A 21127-nucleotide genomic window follows, 5' to 3' on the forward strand; every position below is an offset into this window, starting at 1 on the left:
AGCGCATTGCACTCACAACCGAATCAATCTAAAATCACAGCCAATCAGAAGAGCATGTGGGCGGAGTCTCTCTGCAAGCGCACTGCACTCACAACCGAATCAATCTAAAATCACAGCCAATCGGAAGAGCGTGTGGGCGGAGTCTCTGCAAGCGCATTGCACTCACAACCAAATCAATCTAAAATCACAGCCAATCGGAAGAGTGTGTAGGCGGAGTCTCTGCAAGCGCACTGCACTCACAACCGAATCAATCCAAAATCACAGCCAATCAGAGTCTCAGTAGGTGGAGTCTCTGCAAGCGCACTGCATTCGCAACAATTTTTTTTTTTAAATCATCCATTAATTTAAATTTACTTTAATTTGTTAGAAAACCAAAAAGCAGATCCTAGATGTTCTTGAACGGATCCTGTCAGGACAGTTGAAGAAAGTGTTAGGGTCATTAAATAAACCTTGAAGCACAGTTGAAGCCGTTTATTAAAAAGAGTGGCAGGAGGAAGCCTTTGCTGAGAAATTCATATCACGTTTGGCCCAAAGGCTTGTGATCATCTCAAGCGCGACTCCATCTGATGAGACTGAAGTGAACCCTGGTCCTCATCTCTGTGCTGAATGTTTGATGCAGACCAGCGTCATCATCTGTGCCAGAGACAGCAGAACTCTTGAAGGTAGAAGGACAAACGGATGATGCTAAAAATGGAAAAATCCTACAGGAAGAGCTACTGTTATGCACATGAGCTCAGAGACCCGAAATGATTCATTATAGGAGAGCAAGCAGAACATACAGTAAAGGACACACTGCACTTAAACATCTGTGCTGTAAAGCACTATTACTGTTGGTTAGCGGTCTGGTCAAACCTCTAACGGTATTAAAGTGAAAGGGTGAACACTCGCATCGTTCTCAGTAGGACTGGGTATCATTCAAAAAATTTCAATACCGATACCTTGACTTCGATACAAATTCCTGAACAATACTTTTTTTCCGAAACCAATTGTATTTTTACATTACCGCTGAAAAACCGTAGGTTTTATTTTTTCAGTTTGTTGACATTTTTTACAGACTCAAAGACTCGTATACGGTACTGGGGGGCGAAAAATATGCCTTACACATAAAGCTTGCTGCAAAGCACTGGCAAAAGTAGCATAATGATTATGAATGTAAAAATAGCAAGGAGACATTTTAATTGTTTATTAATAAACTAGTGCTTTCTGAGTCCGTGTTGACAGCAAAGATGAGTTTGACGATGCTGACTCGTCATCTCTGCAGTAGGGAACCTGTGCGCTTATAGAGGGAAATGCACCTTTAATTTGGATTGCATAATGTAAGTATTTGTTTTCGACTTAGTTTGTTTAAAAGTAGACATTTCAATCTTTCTATAGGCCTATTTTTCATGCCTGTGAGGCAAGTAGCCTATATGCTGAGTTTTGGTTCATTATTGTGACGCGCTGCAGTTCTTCTTGCAGTCGAATTCGGAGCAACCTTCAAAGGTGGGGTAAGCGCTTTCTGGTAACCGATGTTGATATTTCAAATCACCAAAAAAACACGCCCCTACCCCAAAAGTAGGGATGGGTATCGAGCACCGGTTCCATTTTAGAACCGGTTCCAAATTGCCCAGAACCAGTGATTCGATAAGAAACGCGCATTCCGATTCCGCTTTATCGGTTCCTGTGTGCGCATTTTATTGTGATTTTTAACCGCTGCACACACGTGCGTTCCTATGCTGCAGACACACACACACGTGCGCACAGAACGGCTTCCTCGTCTTTTTGCACAGCACGCGAATGGACAAATACACACAAAAATGTCAAAAAACACAGTCTGTTATGCCGTTGACGGCAGATTTTCTTGATGCCGTTTCTATGATAATGTTAATCAAACAACAAAAGACGAGAAAATTCACTTGCTGTTGTAGACAGAATAACTTTGAACTATTTTTGTAATATATAGGCTATATAATTGATCAATAAAGTGCAGTGTTATTTTACATTTGATTACAGTACCTACCTGAAAATGTTTATTTCAATCATCTTTGTTCAATTGTATTTATTTGTGCAATTGCTAATTTGTTTATTTGTTCTTTTTTTAAATTACTGAGTGTTTACTTGTCTTTAAAGCTACACTGTGTAACTTTTTTTAGTTTATTCTTAGCTAAAAACACTTAGTTCTTTCAAAAATATATGTGCTCATTAATGTATATTTAGTTCTTTCAAGTAATAAAGTATTCTCGTAAGTTTATAATTTGCCATTGAAAATACATACGGGAAAGGGGTTCGAATGCGGGTCGCCATGTTGCCCCTCCATCTTGAAAGTACATTAGCCAAAGGGGGACACACCCGTAAATTCAAGTTTCGTCTTTCGCGTTTTAACACTCGATGGCACCGTGTCAAATGTGGACGAGGTCGAACTGGAAGCCATGTTAATCTTGGACTAAATCGGCCACCGTAGGAGTTAAAACGAAATCGGAATTGAGAGGAACAGAAACTAAAATTTACTGGATGGTCATATACCTTTTCACTGCTAGATGGGGGAAAATATCACACAGTGTAGCTTTAATAATGCTTGAAATTTATATAAGGCTTTTTTTTTTTTTTTGCTATGGTATTTTTAAACCATGAACAAAGTCAACAGGCTAGCATCTTTTGCCTATGGTATTCAGCTACAATTAAATGTTTTGCAATAATAGCCTAATAATAAATGTGTTTTTTACCCTATTGGAATCGAAATTAGGAATCGATAAGAATCAGAATCGATAAGCAGAATCGGAATCGTTAAAATTCAAACGATACCCAACCCTACCCAAAAGTGTCTTGCCCCTATTTTGATAGCTCCGCCCCACACATACGTACGCAACCCAGGCAAGGACTAAGGCTGAATCTGGTGTGCCAGCCGGCCGAGTGTATGATGTCATCAATAAGTGAAAGCAATGTGTGTTACTATGGTAATCCAGGTCACATGTTCAATGAAAAAATCATCCCTTCCATCCCAAAAACACAAACACAGTTCTCATGAACAACTCAAAAGCACGAGCACGACAGACCAACTAATGAACATATTAAAAATATGACAAAATAAGAGGGTTATATCGATCACGACAAGAGGAAACAAACATATATTAGGAGTTTATTACCTTACTTTTCAGGGTGCGTTCACACTTGTAGTTTGGTTCGTTTGGTCCGGACCAAAAAACAAAAACAAAACATATAGTCCTGGTCTGCTTGGCGTTCACACTGGCATTTTTAACAGCGAACCTAAAGTTACCGAACCAAAGGCATAGGGATCAGGGATACGGTCGCAACCTGATTGGTCGGCTTTTATGACGTATATTTCGCGACGGAGCTTGCTTAACGAACATTCAAAACAATGCTTTGTGCTGGATTAAACGCGATCGTTTTATGCGTCTACATATGGTTTTATTTTTACCAGCTGAGAACTCACGAAGAGCTCATAAAATGTTCTAAACATTCAAAACAGCACCAAGAATTCCTCCGTTGTATGCAGAAACGACAATCTGCATATATTAATGAGGCACTTTACCTCCTCGTTGCTCCACGTTTGCCCTCTACTCATTTTGGATACACAGATCTTTCCACATCGTCAAATCAGCTGACTTGTAGCGTCGCCTCTTGTGACAGCACGTCCTGTTTTTGGTTTGTTTACATGTCTTTGGTCGGTGTTGTGTTCATATATCAATCGAACCGCACCAGAAATTGTTTAGAAGCGGACCGACACCCATCTTTTTAGTGGTCTCGGTCCGCTTGTTTGGTGCGTACCAGGGTTCGTATGGTAGCGTTCACATATGTTCAAATGAACCGCACTAACCAATCGCACCAGGGTTCGTTTTAATCGATCCAAACATGACAAGTGTGGACGCACCCTCAGACACACTTTTGGAGCTGATGCTTAAAACAGACAGTGAGGAGGTTTAGACGCTTCAGGTTTATACGGTATGGAAATGAATGGGTAATTATCATCGCTGAAGTGAACAGTGTCCGATGCAAATAGACAAACAAGCGAACATGACACACAAGCAAATGCCAGAATATATTAGTTCTGTGAAACAAAACAAAAAAACAATGTAATCTATCGAGAAGAAATAAAGCAACATCGGCATCCGAATGCAGGCCTCCACGTTCCTTGAGTTCTCTCCAGCGCTGGAAAGCTCATCCGAAATTTACACGAGTCCTACTTCTCGCCTGATCGTAAGCCTTCTTTTGTTCCATAGACATTTTCTGCTTTTGTTTTTTTATCTGCCGTCTCTCTCTTTCTGTCGTCGCTCGGCCAATGTCCGTCCTGTATGTCGTGTCTTTTGAATAATGACGTGCACGGAGCGCTCTCTTCTCCCCATCATTAGTAGACACACCCCTTGCTGCTGATTGGCTACAAGTTTGTTTTGGTACTTGGCCCGAGACAATTTTCTAAAGCATTTTGAAATATCAATTACCCCACCTTTTTAAGTTTTTATTCAAGTGCTTCAGATTTTTCGTGTTGCCATTTCTGCAGCAATTATGTTGTCTATTTTACAATACTCAACGGTATCGAGGCAATTCGGTCAGTGCCTAAAAAGTACCGAAGTCGATACCCAGCCCTAGTGCTCAGTGTTTTGTCGTGGATAGTGACGCACAGCTTCAGTGCTAGTTTAACAGAACCTTCAGCTGATGTCCTCAGGTTGTTTTGCACATTAGTTCTTCATGTACTTCATGTTTTCTTTAAGCAGGATCATATCGTTGGGCTCATTTCTCTTGTGTGTCATATAGATGTTTGTTTTTCCCATTGCTAGCTCAGTGCCAGCGTGTTCTGTCATTGATTCCCGGGGAACACTCTCATTGTGTGCTCATGTTCTCAGAATCACAGTCCCCATGTGTTGAAAGTTTCCTCTGTCCACAGGATGATTACCGCGTCTGCATGGACTATAAGATCATCCAGAGAGACTCAGCACCCATCTGCCCTGTGGACGCATCCGGTGTGTTCACTTCAGAAGTTACTCACTTCGCTGGTCAGTACGTGAAGGTATGGATGGCGTCCACTTCTCTTAGAAACATGGGTCACACTTTAGATTAGGGTCCAATTCTCACTATTAAAGGGTTAGTTCACCCAAAAATGAAAATTCTGTCATTAATTACTTACCCTCATGTCGTTCGACACCCGTAAGACCTCCGTTCATCTTCGTAACACAAATTAAGATATTTTAGCTGAAATCCGATGGCTCGGAAAGGCCTCCATTGGCACAATGCACTTTACACTCTCAAGACCTATAAAAGGTACTAAAGACGTCATTACAATCCATCTCACTACAGTGCAGGTTCTACAATAACTTTATAAAGCGGCGAGAATAGTTTTTGTGCGCAAAAAAAACCTAAATAACGACTTAAATAGTGATGACCGATTTCAAAATAATGCATCATGAAGCTTCGAAGCGTTATGAATCAGTGAGTCGATTCAGCGGTTTGGATGGCCAAAGTCACGTATTTCAGCAGTTTGACACGCGATCCGAATCCTGAATCCTGAATCGACTCGCTGATTCATAACGCTTCATGATGCATTGCTTTGAAATCGGTCATCACTATATAAGTCGTTATTTAGGTTTTTTTTGCGCACAAAAACTATTCTCGCCGCTTTATAAAGTTATTGTAGAACCTGCACTGTAGTGAGATGGATTGTAATGACGTTTTTAGTACCTTTTAAGGGTCTTGAGAGTGTAAAGTGCATTGTGCCAATGGAGGCCTTTCCGAGCCATCGGATTTCAGCTAAAATATCTTCATTTGTGTTCCGAAGATGAACGGAGGTCTTGCGGGTGTCGAACGACATGAGGGTAAGTAATTAATGACAGAATTTTCATTTTTGGGTGAACTAACCCTTTAACTACGACTTTTGCCTCAATAAACTTTGATTTACTGCTTATTAATAGTTAGTAAGGTAGTTAAGTTTAGGAAATTGGGTAGGATTAAGGGATGCAGAATAAGGCATTAATATGAGCTTTATTAGAGCTAATAAAGAGTCCTAGTAATATGCATGATAATAAGCAACTAGTTCATAGTGAGAATTGGACCCTAAACTAAAGTGTTACCGAAACACGAGACACTGTTTGCTGTCTGATGAAATGCTTGACAAAAATGGAAGCTCATCAGAGGCTTGGCTCAAGCGCACAGTTTATTTATCCTCTCACAGTTTATTCCGATATAGAGTTTGATTTTAGCATGTGGTTAACTAGAGTTGGGTTAAATTTCTCGATTTTCTTGATTCTCATTTTGACGAACTGATATTGATATTGACCCAATCTTTTAATCTGTGCTGTTTACAGTTTATGCGTAAACATCAAACTTCACTAAACATTTGTAATGTAATAAGCTTTGATACTTATGAAATAAAACAAAGCCTCAGCTTTCAAATTCATTTAATTGTATAACAAAATTCAAGCAATAAATGTAGGATTTAGGCTCTTTAATGTGTTGTGACAGTTCACTGTACTGCCTCAGTTGAACCGATCATCTCTTCCTCTTTACTACTAGTTATAGCACAAAATAAACATGAATGAACATCAGAAGGAATGTTGAAAGATACAGAACAACTTACTGAAATTAATCATGTCTCATGTAATTGCTCAATCAGTGTATTAACTGCAGAAAAACACCAGTAAAACAGCTTGAGAACGTTATGGTGTTTAACGTTTTTCACATTTACCTCATGAAAGCCATTCAATAACTCGATAGTTAGCTAGAAAAATAACTATAGAGAGGAGCATTTTAATAAATATATGCACTATTACATAATAATTATATTTTAATGTTTTGTATACATTACTTAACTTGTTCTTCAATATTTAATGTTGTTTGAATAAATTCATCATGAAAGCAAGTTATGACAGCCAGCGTTTAAATGTTTATATTCATAAAACTACATTATTATAAAAACTTAAATGTTTGTATATAAACCAGTCATTACATTTAACCTGTATATTATAGTAATGTATCGACTGACAGTGTCGTTTACAGCTTTAGTTAAGAGAGATGTTTTCTTTGAGAAAAATGTATATGTATTGAACCTGATATATATTCAAATAAATTGAATCATATTGCATACAATTTGTCAATACTCAGCTCTATTGTTAACTGATCATCTCTGAGCAACACAGCGTTACTGAATGAATCAGCATTTTTTATCAAATTGGTTAAGTAAATGATTCAATGATCCATTCATAAAGAATCACTTGCTTAGTATCTAAATGAGTCAGCATTTTTGAACGAATTGGTTAAGTGAATGATTCAATGATCCATTCATAAAGAATTACTTGCTTGGTTTCTAAATGAATCTGCTTTTTTGAATCCCTGCCGCCATTTTGAAGTGCGTTCCACTTTGTGAATGTACAGACCCTCGCTCCTTCGATTTTGACAGAGGGAGCGAGTCTACTTCATATGTACACTTCAGGCAGCTGTATATACCACAATGCAACGCGATTGTGACGTCACCGCTTATTGCATTTAATTTACCCCGCCTCAAACAACTGATATTTTGTCATAAAACACCACTTTGCACCACTTTTTTTTTTTCATTTAAAAAAAAATCTTAAACATGTTAATAGCCACACAAATGTGGTTCAGGCAACACGTACATTGATTATCTTCAGTGCATGTATATCTCGTTTACATAAAAACATTATTAAACATATTATTATGTGGTTCAGGCAATAAGTATGCATATGATTATCACTGACTGTAATAAAATTAAATATGACATAAAACAGAACTCATTCTCTTTTTTTGTTAAATGTCAGTTTATGCGTGATCAATATTAGCCATTATAAAAGTATAAGAAGCAATACAATAAATAAAGCAAACAATTCACTCAAACCTACAAAGTCAGCTCTAGTAGGCTACAACTCTGTAAAGTTAAATATCCTAAAAATGTAAAGTTATGAAACCTCACTTTGCCCTCAGCCAAAACGATTTGCCAGGGAACAAATTAAAGATTCATGAGACCAAAGATCGGCCGTTAGATCTACACAAGACGAATCATATCTCAGAGACATCAGAGCCAGTGGCAGACGTCAGAAGGACTAGCAGAAGAAAGGCTGCTGTCAGCGGGGTTAACGAGCACTGAGCACGATAGCCTGGATCTCACAACTCTGAAAACGGCAGACAAAATTGTCAAATAGGCGCTCTCTTTATAAATAAACCACAGGTTTAATCTTTTAACAAGTACGTTCTCGCCTGAAAAAGTCTTAAAAATACAATTTGTTAGACATTAACAGTAGTATTTTTAAATTACGCAGGGTCTCTCGTCCGCTATTGATGCATTCTGGGATACCTGTCTTTCTCAAGTCTGCTCAAGTCACCTTCTGATGCATTTGAACTGTACTTGGCTAGATGTGAACTTTGAATTGGAACAGTACTTGGGCATCGACTGATGACATTTCACAAGTCCATGAGAACACAAGTACAGACAAGCTGAGTGACTCTATCAAGAATGCTGCTGTTCCATTAGCAGAGAACCGGACTTGTGTCCTCCTGTCATTGGGAGTTCGTTCTCCTGAGTCGAACTTGGCAAGTTTGAACTACTATGGACGCAAGTCACAAGTTTGCGTACTTGGTATTGAGAAACGCCTACAGTCACTTGCTTAGTTTCTAAATGAATCCGCTTTTTTGAACATATGCAAGGCAGTGCTGTAGTTCAGTCACATTCAGATCAGACTCCATTCTGGTATACAACGCTCACTTTTCACAATCCAATCAACAACCGTTTGTTTCTTGGTCAATACCATTTATTACTGATACATTTCTGGCCAAAGTTGGTTGCAGTTTCAGTTTCATGCTGACTTTGACAAATGCTAGTCGTGCTGAGCTGCTGCCGATCTCGCCTCTGCCAGTGAAGTTTTTGTATGTGTAGTCCAGCACTCAGAAGAGCAGTTGAGGTTTAAGGAAGCTCCTTGTCTCCAGCGGGTGTGATTGGGTGACAGAAGGACTATGGGAGCGCTGATGTCAGCAGTTTAGCTCAGCGGCAGATGACTGACAGAGATACTGAGCTCTGTTTCCTGAGAATAACTTTCATCATAGTTCTGCTCTGTCATTTTTGTATTTTGGCACTCATAGTCAGTTTCTCTTGCGCTCATTACCGCGCTCACACATTCCAGCTATATTGAATCAAGGTGCAAATCACTGGTGGGTTTGCTAATTAACACTTGAACCCCGTCAGTTTTAGGGTCTGAAACCTTGTGTAGGTTATACAAAACAATAGTTCACCCAGAAATAACTATGAATCTTCTGTCATCTTTTACTCCCTCATATCAACCCAAACTAAGCCACTGTCAACAGGGCTGAAACTCTAAATTTTTTCCAAAATTGGGATTGAATTAAAATTTTATAGGCATTATTTCAGTTAGAGGAAAATGTGAACAGCACAATAGGCTGCAACAAATAAGTATAAACTCAACAATATCATATCTTACATTGTTTGTTCAAAAAACAAAAAGTGCATTTTCTACAAAAGTGCATACAATTATAAATTCGAAAGATTTAACTCGCAAGCTCTCAGGCCAGTTTCACTGTTCATTTTTGCACACTAGTGCTGTCAAATCGATTTTAATCGCATCTAACAAAAGTTTGTGTTTTTATAATAAATGTGTGTCTGTGTCTATGTGTATATATACAGTATATAAACAGACATGCATATACACACACACACACACACACACACACACACACACACACACACACACACACACACACACACACACACACACACACACACACACACACACACACACACACACACACACACACACACACACACACACACACACACACACACACACACACACACACACACACACACACACACACAATATATATAATGTATACATATACTGTATATAAATATAATAATATACACCGATCAGGCATAACATTAACAGGTGAAGTGAATAACACTGATTATCTATTCATCACAGCACCTGTTAGTGGGTGGGATATATTAGGCAGCAAGTGAACATTTTGTCCTCAAAGTTGATGTGTTAGAAGCAGGAAAAATGGGCAAGCGTAAGGATTTGAGCGAGTTTGACAAGGGCCAAATTGTGATGACGGGACGACGGTCAGAGCATCTGCAAAACTGCATCTCTTGTGGGGTGTTCCCGGTCTGCAGTGGTCAGTATCTATCAAAAGTACTCCAAGGAGGGAACAGTGGTGAACCGGCGACAGGGTCATGGGCGGCCAAGGCTCATTGATGCATGTGGGGAGTTAAGGCTTTGCTCAAATTGCTCAAGAAGTTAATGCTGGTTCTGATAGAAAGGTGTCAGATTACACAGTGCATCGCAGTTTGTTACATATGGGGCTGCATAGCCGCAGACCAGTCAGGGTGCCCATGCTGACCCCTGTCCAATGTCGAAAGCGCCAACAGTGGGCACATGATCATCAGAACTGGACCACGGAGAAATGGAAGAAGGTGGCCTGGTCTGATGTATCACGTTTTCTTTTACATCACGTGGATGGCCGGGTGTGTGTGCGTGGCTTACCTGGGGAACATATGGCACCAGGATGCACTATGGGAAGAAGGCAAGCCGGCGGAGGCAATGTGATGCTTTGGGGAATGTTCTGCTGGGAAACCTTGGGTCCTGCCATCCATGTGGATGCTACTTTGACACGTACCACCTACCTAAGCATTGTTGCAGACCATGTACACCCTTTCATGGAAACGGTATTCCCTGGTGGCTGTGGCTCTTTCAGCAGGATAATGCGCCCTGCCACAAAGCAAAAATGGTTCAGGAATGGTTTGAGGAGCACAACAACGAGTTTGAGGTTGACTTAGCCTCCAAATTCCCCAGATCTCAGTCCAATCCAATCTCAATTTGACATGTCATATTCATCCATTTTAGTTATTATTAGACATATTCTTGTCATATATATGCACACGGGTCTTGTAAACACTGGTGAGGTTTCATGTAGGACCTCAGGAGTTAAAGTTTTCTCCAGGAGGAATACAGATACCCTTCAAAAGGCCTCACAGGTTAAGAAAAGTTTCCTAATATCGATTATACATGAGACAGGAAGCCAATTCAGCCCCGCTCTGCTACAAGGACACACTGGACATGTTTCCATTAAAGTGAATTAATATGACTTTTGTTGAAAGGCAGGCAATGAAACGTGCAGGAGCCGGGATGTGATCGTGCTCAAAGAGTCCAGGCGTTTCATGCATTTGTACAGCTCCAGCGCTGGCGTTGAGCCCTGCTGCAGATAAAGCCATAAAGCGAGGCCTGCGTCTGCAGAAGGGCTCAACGCCAGCGCTGCAGCTAGAGTAATGTCTTATTCTTTAATTGTCACACTTTGTCTGGTTTTATCTTCTGCATGCTCTAAGACTTTGTTCTGTCCTCAATGCTTTCAGGATGCAGACAAGAACATCATCAAGTGGCTGAAGGAGAAGGGGCGTCTGGTGAACTCCAGCTCTTTGAAGCACAGCTACCCTTTCTGCTGGAGGTGAGTGCAGATGCATGAGGTGCATGTTTTCATTTATCGTTATTCAGCTAATTTTTGCGGCTGAAATCCAGTTATTTCAATTGAAATTGAGCAGTTTGTCTAAGAGCCAAGAATATTTGTAATAAACAGTAAATCTGGCATTGTATATTAGGAATTTATACCGTGGTCTGTCTGAATACTAGATTCTGATTGGCTGGAATGTTTGCAATAAAATAGTTTAATACACAGGTAGTTCCAAGTCAGTTGAATCACCGTTCTATATTAATGGTGCAGTGTGTGAATTTTAGCGGCATCTAGCGGTGAGGTTGTGAATTGCAATTAGCCACCGCTCACCCCTCCCTTTCGAAGCACATAGTGAAGCTACGGTGGCCGACACAGGACAAAAATGTTGTCTGATGCCTGTTTCACACATATTCCGTTTACGGTGCATATTTCTTTCCGTACCCATGTTAACCGGTTAGAGCTTTCACACTGCACGTGGATGCGGCCCGGCAGTATGTTTCAGGAGTGGTCCGTCTGCTGCGATCGTTTCCGCGTCTATTTTTTGCTGTGCTGGATGCGCTGAATTAAAGTGACAGTGCAATGTACGCATTAAAATAAACATGTATTGACGTGAAAATCTAGTAATTTCACCACAGATGCATATCATTTGAATATAATTTATAATTCTACAAAGTTTCAAAGTCATCACATGGCTTTTTTGCCTCAGGTAAAGCAAGGAAAACGACACCTTACCTGGCATTTAGCTAAACAAGGAGACATAATGGATAGCGCTCGTCCTATCTCCTTTCTTGGAGGTGGAAAAACAAAGTTCTTTATAACCTGCAGGATTTCTTGAAAAAAAAGATTTACGAAATAAAAGACAATATTCGTAACTCGTGTGCAATTCATATGCACTTCAGACGAAGTATGTGTGAAACAGGCGTGAGACAGCAGAGAGTGACTAGCGCTCTAGCGCTAAAAGTGTGTCCGTTTGGGGCTACATTAAAAGAAAAATGGATAATTGTGACCCATACAATGAATTGTTGGCTATTGCCACAAATATACTGAGCTCAGAGCTCAGTATATTTGACCTCAGTTGTGGCATGTTAACAGTTAAACACACATTTCTTCTGTTGGCTTATTAACAAGCTGTGGATGATGCCCTGCACATCCAGCCCACCACAGTGCCCTTAAATTCTACATTTAGTTCATAGATGAGAGAAAAACCATTAAACTGATATATTGGGTGTTGAGATGGAACTTAAATAGAAATGCCTCTTGCCGATGAGAATTGATGAAGTCAGTGGTATCCTGATGAAAGCTTTCTCTCTATGCTGTGTCTTGAAGAACATGGCAGAGCAAAATGCCGACTTAACTGTAAGGGAACCCGCGGTGTATGAAGATTGTAATGGCTCATTCTAAGATAATAAAAACATAATGCTTCATTATGTAAGGTCTTTATACACCACTAAAAACATGGTTAGGTATATTATATTGCATTTCTGTCAATAGATCCTCATAAATACTACACAGTGCACCTTCATTAATTGAATTCATTCAGGAGCACAGAAACGTATCAACACTGCCCGCATCTTTTGATAATAAAACAGCTTTGCTACTGAATCGCTACATTATATTTCTCAGCAACGAGGGAGTGACTTTGCTATTCTGAAATAAATTCACAGCTTTGTAGAGAGAGAGAGAGAGAGAGATAATTCGATAATTCGCTCTCGATAATTATTTAAAATAAATGCTATAAATTGTTCATTCAAATAAATGTAATCTTACACACTACTTTATCTCTGTGTCTGATTCTAAGCGGGCAGAATGCTAGATCTAAAGAACCGTAACTGACGAAAATAACCGTCAATTTTACCCTTCTGGTCAAATATTGCACTGCAAACATCAATAACAGCTTTAAGTTGTCAAAGCTGGCAAATACCCATGGTATAAGTGAGATAATCCATGGCTAGCTGTGCATTAAACGATTTTAATGCTCTTCGCGGAGACAACCACCCTCCTCTTTACGTTGGCTGGTTCATTGCCTCCACGTCGTGCATTAAAATAGTTTACAGCTAGCCATGGATTATCCCTTACATCATTGGCTCTTTGACAAATTGTTTCAAAGCTGCTTTGAATAAAAATGTCTGTTAAATGCATAATGCAATAAAAAAAAAGATATAATCACATAATAAGAGCTGTCTGTTTAATATGTTAATGTGATTCGTTATTATCGTTTAGCAAGGCTGGGTTAAAAATATAGATTACTCAATTTTAATCAGTTCTCTTTTTCATGGACCAATAGTGATCTCAATAGTGACCTTGATCTTTTAATCCGGGTGCACACTGTGCGATTTCTAATTGTCCTTCACGTTTGTTCCTTGTCAGACTGTATGAGCATGTAAGCCATGTCATACTGTAAGATCTAAGTAGTCATTAATGTCAAACTGTACGACAGTCAAGGCACGCTAAAAACGGACGCACGCAAGAAAATTTCGACCGGAGTTTATCATTAATCAATGACGCGTTCAGTGACCGTGAGCTGCATTACACACGGGATTGAAATGGTGGCTACAATTAAATCTCAAGCGCTCATTTTGGTCATAATTTGTCTTAAAAAACGAAGATAATTTGATAGCCATCGTAGGAGAAGTCACACTGCAGGATTGTGCGCCAAATCTTATGACACTGCCAGAATTTCGTCTGAGGTGTAATTTTATCACAGCGGTCATTAATCGGCTGTCGGTGAACATGTCAAACTAACGGTCAAAGACTTCAGATTTTAGCCTAGGATCAGAGGAATCTTTTAGGATTTGCTAAATTTGTCTCGACGGCCAAATCGTGGCCAAAATCGCACGGTGTGCACCCGGCTTTAGTCTGTGCTGTTTTCAGTTCATAATTGAACAAAGCTTCACTAAACATAATTTGCCTAAATCTAATAATCACAATAAGCTTAGTGCTTTGATACTTTCGATAAGTCTCAGTGTTCATATTCTGCAGGTTTTATAATGAAATTCAAGGAATAAATGTGACCTTGGAGCACAAAACCTGTCATAAGTCATATTGTTGTTATTATTATTATTTTCCTATCCTAACAAACCACACATGAGTGAAAAGCTTATTTATTCACTTTAGCTTTCAGATGTATAAATCTCAATTTTAAAAAATGTACCCTTATGACTGGTTTTGTGGTCCAGGGTCACACGTGGTTTTGTGCTCTTTAATGCGTGGAGACAGTTCAAGCGGCTCGTGAACTGATCATCTCTTCCTCTTTACTACTAGTTATAGTACCTAATAAACATGAATGAACATCTGAAGGAATGTTGAAAGATACAGAACAACTTACTGAAATCAATCCTGTCTCATGTAATCAATCAGTGTTTCAACCGTGGAAAGACGTCAATAAAACGCGCAACGTCACATTTACCTCAGAAAAGCTATTCAGTGACCATAAACTCGATAGTTAGCTTGAAAAATAACTAGCATTTTAATAAATATATGCACCATATTACATAATCAACCTATTCTTCAATATTTGTATGTTTGAATAAATCTGTCATTTATTAAGTTATTATTATAAAAACTTCCTTTCTACTTCCTTCTACTTGACACCATCAGCTGTTTGTTCTGCTGACCAAATTAATCACTCAGAGAACTTGACTACTGTCAAAGTTTTATTTTTCTTTATCGCCCAGCACCTCGCAATTCTGTGACCTCTTCTGGACGGGGCAGAGTTAAATCAATAGCGTAGCCTATAGAGAGGGGCATGATGGGGCTGGAGCATTAGCATACGTTGCTCAATACCGGCCCTGCTGCTTCAGCACTTCACATGACCGGCAGAGGTCACAGCATCGCCTCCAGCCTCATTAACCCCTCTCAAGAAGGTAAAGTCATGCAACGCTTACGCCGTCAATAAATCACTCTCCTATTGACTCTTATGAGCTCTGCCCATCCTGTCGCATTATGGATATTGAAGGGGTTTGTCCGTGTAAATGCATAGCAGATATTGACGGTCGATCAGGAGAGATTCAGAATGCCAATGCGGAGTCTCACAGAGGTCAAACATGTTCCTGTTATCATAGATGATATAGAAATCAGCAGAGAACAGAAGCCTGTTTCACTTTTATCAACATTCAGTAAAGGTCAACCAACAAAACTTTCATCTGGTCTTCATTGGTTAGCATAATACAACCTCTAACTCTAGGAAAAAGCTAAATAGTTGATTAAAACCTGTTGATTGATCATTACAGTTACTAGAAGGATTATTGGACTATTCTGGCCAATGCAAAGTTAAAGGGGTCATGAACTGGCTTTTTTATACTGTTTTTTGAGGTCAACTTATGACGTTCGCTGGTTTTTACATTCAAAAACATCATAGTGAATAAGTAATAGGCTATTTTCTGCCATGGTTTTGAGCCTCTCTCAAGACATGGTCGGTTTTGATGGGCGTGCCGCACTGAAGACTTGGAAGTAAACGCCCACGGTTAGGATTGGATAAGATTTGCATATTTAATGAGCTTCTGCTCCCCCTGTCAGTGACAGCGTGTGGCAAACGGCAACCGGAATGAATCTCCCAGCCCACAGCCAGGGCTCGCAAAATGTCTTTATCAAACAAAAGGTTTGGTGTTTAAATGAACATACGTGCAATGTCTTCCCCACGTGAGCTTGATATTCATTAAAAATAAAGTTCATCCATGCATTCATAATATTGGAATCCGAAAAGCTTATGTGGTATGTTTATTGCTTAGAAATTCGATGCGGTTTAGCTCTTTGCTGCTCTTAGCTGTTATGTTAGTGGCACGAGTCTGTGGGCGGGGCTACAGAATCAGGCGTTGTTCTTCTTCTGTTGAGGCGTTGCTTCACTACACTCTTACATAATAGCCTGCACATTCTGAGATCGATCGTTTGCTGGGCCTGGTGTCTATAAAAGCTTTTCTTTGACTAACAAGGAAGTTTTCAGCTCTGAAACTTACAGGATATTCTTATATTACCATGACCTTTTATATTCGATTAGATTCGATTAGATTAAAGTTTATTGTCATTACACATGTACAAGTACAATGCAACGAAATGAGTTAACAGAAATGAGCTTATATCAAAAGCTCAAGGAAAAGTTGATTTTTCAATTCATCACCCCTTTAATCAATTTGTAAAATAATTGTTAGGTACAAGTAAAAAGTAGGGATGCATCAATCTGATATCTGGAATTGTCACTTTTTAAACCTTTCGGCTAGCGGTCAGACATGACTAATCCAAACTCAGTACTGTATGCTAATCATAGTCACTGCACAGCTCCCAAAATAGAAACCAATGCCCTTTTAGTTATTAACTGAGAGACTGTGTACTTTAATCCCTCATTAAAAAACTTGATGAAGCATTGAATAATTAAATCGCAACAATGGTTCAATTTACATGGTGATTAATTGTTTATATTAAATACAATATTATCAGTTGTTTTGTATTTTAGATGAAACCCAAAGCAAAAGCAATTTATCATCCTGTATTTATAATAAAAATATATTTTTAATGGTTAACTTTTAAAATGATTAATCACATAGAGGTTTCTTCATTATCGGTAAAGCACAGTATCTTAATGGAGAAAAAAAATACAGAATATTTTTTTTTTTTGTACTTCAAGAGCACTCTGGGTTTCCCAAACAATTTTACCATACTCTCCCTTCGGCCATTGTTTGGTAGTCCTTCCATATAAAGCTGGCACAGGAGAAAGTATCAATGTATTATTGAGAGTAAAATTATTCCTATTAAATATTTTAAAAACCCTTTAATTCGCAGGTCGGACACGCCGCTGATCTATAAAGCAGTGCCCAGCTGGTTTGTGAGGGTGGAGCACATGGTGGAGAAACTTCTGGACAACAACAGCAAATGCTACTGGTACAGTCAATCTGGCATCTATAAACCTCATCAAAGTTCGGTTGCTGTTTTCTCATACATTTGAATGGATATTCAGTCTCTCGTCCATTTCTCAGATGCAGTTTCGATGTCATTTGAGTTCGTTTCATTTGTTGAATTCCTTGAAGCCTTTTTTTCTGCTACTTTTTCAAACTCATCCTTTTGATCTCACTAAATTTGTCCAGGTTTCATCTACAGTCCATGGTGGCAAAAAGCTTTTCAAAGAGTTTTTGTCTGTCAGATCTTTTGGCAGAAAGGACCCAAGGATGTACGTTGACTAATTAGCCTGTATCTCCCGAACGCAAAGTTCAGTCTGCATGACACTAGGTACACTTTCAAACGAGGATGTTTTGAGGATATGCACCAATTTTCATCCAATTCTGCCTATAGTAGGCACTGTAATTGAAATATAGTCATAACTCTGCAATTGTTTGATGAAGATAATGGAAATTTGCCACATGCACATGACAGCTGTGGTCCTTGGCTCTCGTTTTCCACTGTTTCTTGGACACGCTTGCAGCTATATTTAAAAGTCTTTTTGTAAAAGTGTCAGCTTTAATGTATGCGCATAATCTACAGCCTCCTGCGTGAAACAATAACAAGACGAGACAGGCTGAATGTGGATGTTTAAGTGTACACTGGCAGCTGCTCGGTGATGGTTGGGCCACAGCACAGGTGTTTGGCATAGGGATGTCACGATACCAAAAAATATCTAGTAGTCGGTACCGATACCACCAAAAGTACACAATACTTGATACCAAAGTCGATTAACATTATGAAATCTTACGAAGCATTAACTTTTTTTATAGATATTTTTAAAAAGAAATTACAATAATCTCACCAAAATGTTTGCTCACTCAATGTATTTGTGACCCTGGACCACAAAACCAGTCATAAGGGTCAATTTTTTAAAATTGAGATTTATACTTCATCTGAAAGCTTAATAAATAAGCTTTCCATTGATGTATGGTTTGTTAGGATAGGACAATATTGTATGAAAATCTGGAATCTGAGGGTCCAAAAAAAATTCCTTTAAAGTTATCCAAATGAAGTCCTTCTTAGCAATGCATATTACTACCAATAATACATTTTTGAAATATTTACAGTAGGAAATTTACTAAATATCTTCATGGAACATGATCTTTACTTAATATCCTAATGTTTTTTAGGCATTAAAAGAAAAATGGATAATTGTGACCCATACAATGAATTGTTGGCTATTGCCACAAATATACTGAGCTCAGAGCTCAGTATATTTGACCTCAGTTGTGGCATGTTAACAGTTAAACACGCATTTCTTCTGTTGGCTTATTAACAAGCTGTGGATGATGCCCTGCACATCCAGCCCACCACAGTGCCCTTAAATTCTACATTTAGTTCATAGATGAGAGAAAAACCATTAAACTGATATATTGGGTGTTGAGATGGAACTTAAATAGAAATGCCTCTTGCCGATGAGAATTGATGAAGTCAGTGGTATCCTGATGAAAGCTTTCTCTCTGTGCTGTGTCTTGAAGAAGGGCAGCAGGACGATGCCCAGGAGGACATTTAACCTTCCTTTACTAAGGGATGGATTATTTCAATTGTTAGATATGTTTTTCTGAGATAGGATAATAAAAATGAAAGAGTCTGTCCTACTTGTGCGCCATGAAATCAGCTAGCATTAACCATTTACACAAATCAGTTTTGCTTATGTTTACAGAAATTGGCTTAAAGGTTTTATTTTTCTCAATATAACTTTAATGTAGTCGATCATAACATTTTCACTCACAGACCTGCAAGTTGACCTAAATTGACCTAAATCATTTATTGTTGCTGTAGGTAATCAATCCTCAAAATTGGCATTTCTTGTGACCGCTGTTGTTCTGGTTTTATGTTACGTTCAGGCAGTGTTACCTTTGCAACGCAGAGAAGCAAAGAAAGAAGCTAGCAGCAGACCTACTGCAAAATTTAGTAAAGACATTTGGAGACCATTTTAAGCAAAAAGGTTGAAACCCCACATGAATACATTGAGTTGTATAGAGCCAATTTCATGTTTTGTTTAAAAAACATGTTAAAAAAGGTTCCACCGCTTTTTTGTGTCCTCAGAGTGCCCCCATACATAAGCGTGTGAAATTTGGTGAAAATATCTTTAAAAGACATTTATATTTATGAACACATCCAAAATTACCTACACCTGACTTTGCATTTTTTTGCTACTTACAATAAAACATTTTGGCTTGTGACATTTTGTCAACCCGCTATCATTCCGGTTTTCCTATGGTGGTTTTGTCTTGATCGAACTAACGGTTTCAAAGATGGTCACAAAAGTTGTTTAAGCGCTATATTACAACGTTGCACAATCCATAAGGCGAAACCTGGCATGTTTGGTATCCTTGGACTCGGCAAGGATTCAGGAATCTAATGCCTGGCTCACACTACAGGAGTTTTAGGCCGATTTATGGTCGATTTTCCCCTCCCGAGATTCTGAGAAAAAATCTTGTCCACGACCTCGATCGGTTCCTATGTTCGGCGCAGATTATCTGGTAATGTGAGACGTTCACAGATAAAATCTTGCCCCTCCCGATCTGCTCTCACACAAATCGGGCTCGCCCCGATCATATCAAACATGTTTGATATTTATCGGGATGAGCAAGATTGTAATAACGTCAGTACTGTCACAATAGCCAATAGGAAACAAGTCTACGACTATGTATGTGCGCGCGCGCTGTGTGTGTCTATGTGCGCGCGCGCGCTGTGTGTGAGAGAGAGAAAGCTGCAAACCATTGTTTCTTATAAGTAGACACATTTCATAATACATAGCCTACTATACTAGCACCAATTGTATTTTCATATTACAGCACAAATCTACACTGTAAAAGGTGACACTGTCGCTTTTGAACTAGGCAGGCAATATTATAACGGTAAACATTCTAGCACACTATAGCCCTATTCGCACGGGTTTAGTAGGCTATTATCTGGGGACATCTGGTGATTTGTATTAATTGCAGAGAATGTCTGTGATCTTAATCCCGTCCGAATCGGCCATGTCTGTAATATGTAAAGTAAATATTCCCCCGCAAATGACCTACCATATTTCGCCAAACACCGAGGCCCTGTGATAATATTAGTCCCGTGCGAATCGGCATCTCTGTGATTTGGCCGGGTTTAGGCGGATCGTATATCATTTTTGCAAGGTTTTTGTTTCCTGTGTGCATTTTTATCTTTATCTTTAATGAAGAATGACAATAGGCTGCATAAAATGCGCACCGTAATGAATTCCCGTGCGGCCGCGCGGATTATACTTTCACTTTAGAATGAGCATCAATTTGGGAGTAAATTGCTTGAATGGTGTGTTTAATATTCTTAATGAAAACACAAAAACAGAAAATGACAATGACAAACTCGCTTAAATGGGCGCTTTTACATTTAGGTTTGAAACTGAATCTTCCGCCGTATATATTATATTGCTCACTTCAGTTTTTAATTGTAGCGTGTGTTCTCTAACTTAACTAAATTATTATTTTTATTACTATAAAACAATCAAAATGATATTGATACGACTGTTTATAATTTCATACAGCTATATCTATAACGAAAAAAACATTAAGTCTTGACATCATATCCGGGAGATAAGTCAGTAAATTCGAGTAAAATCACAGGCTTTGCTTATCCCGTGCGAATGCGCCACGCAAAATTCAGATGTGGGGAGTAATTTCTAAATAACACGAGGTCCCCAGATAATACTAATCCCATGCGAATACTAGGGCTTATGATAGTAATATAAGGTAAATTTGACCTC

At 39.0% G+C, this 21127-nt stretch overlaps 1 protein-coding gene across 1 annotated transcript in view; it reads left to right on the forward strand.

Annotated features, from left to right (window-relative positions):
- The window catches only part of iars1 (isoleucyl-tRNA synthetase 1), a 134671-nt gene that overhangs the window by 21483 nt on the left and 92061 nt on the right, over nt 1-21127 (forward strand). The window contains exons 11-13 of the mRNA XM_079844853.1: nt 4880-5002; nt 11363-11454; nt 17230-17328. Coding sequence (XP_079700979.1) covers nt 4880-5002; nt 11363-11454; nt 17230-17328 — 314 coding nt within the window. The remainder of the gene's footprint in view (nt 1-4879; nt 5003-11362; nt 11455-17229; nt 17329-21127) is intronic.

The sequence above is a fragment of the Gobio gobio genome, assembly GCF_949357685.1.
Source record: "Gobio gobio genome assembly, chromosome: 19".
NCBI classification, from domain to species: domain Eukaryota; kingdom Metazoa; phylum Chordata; class Actinopteri; order Cypriniformes; family Gobionidae; genus Gobio; species Gobio gobio.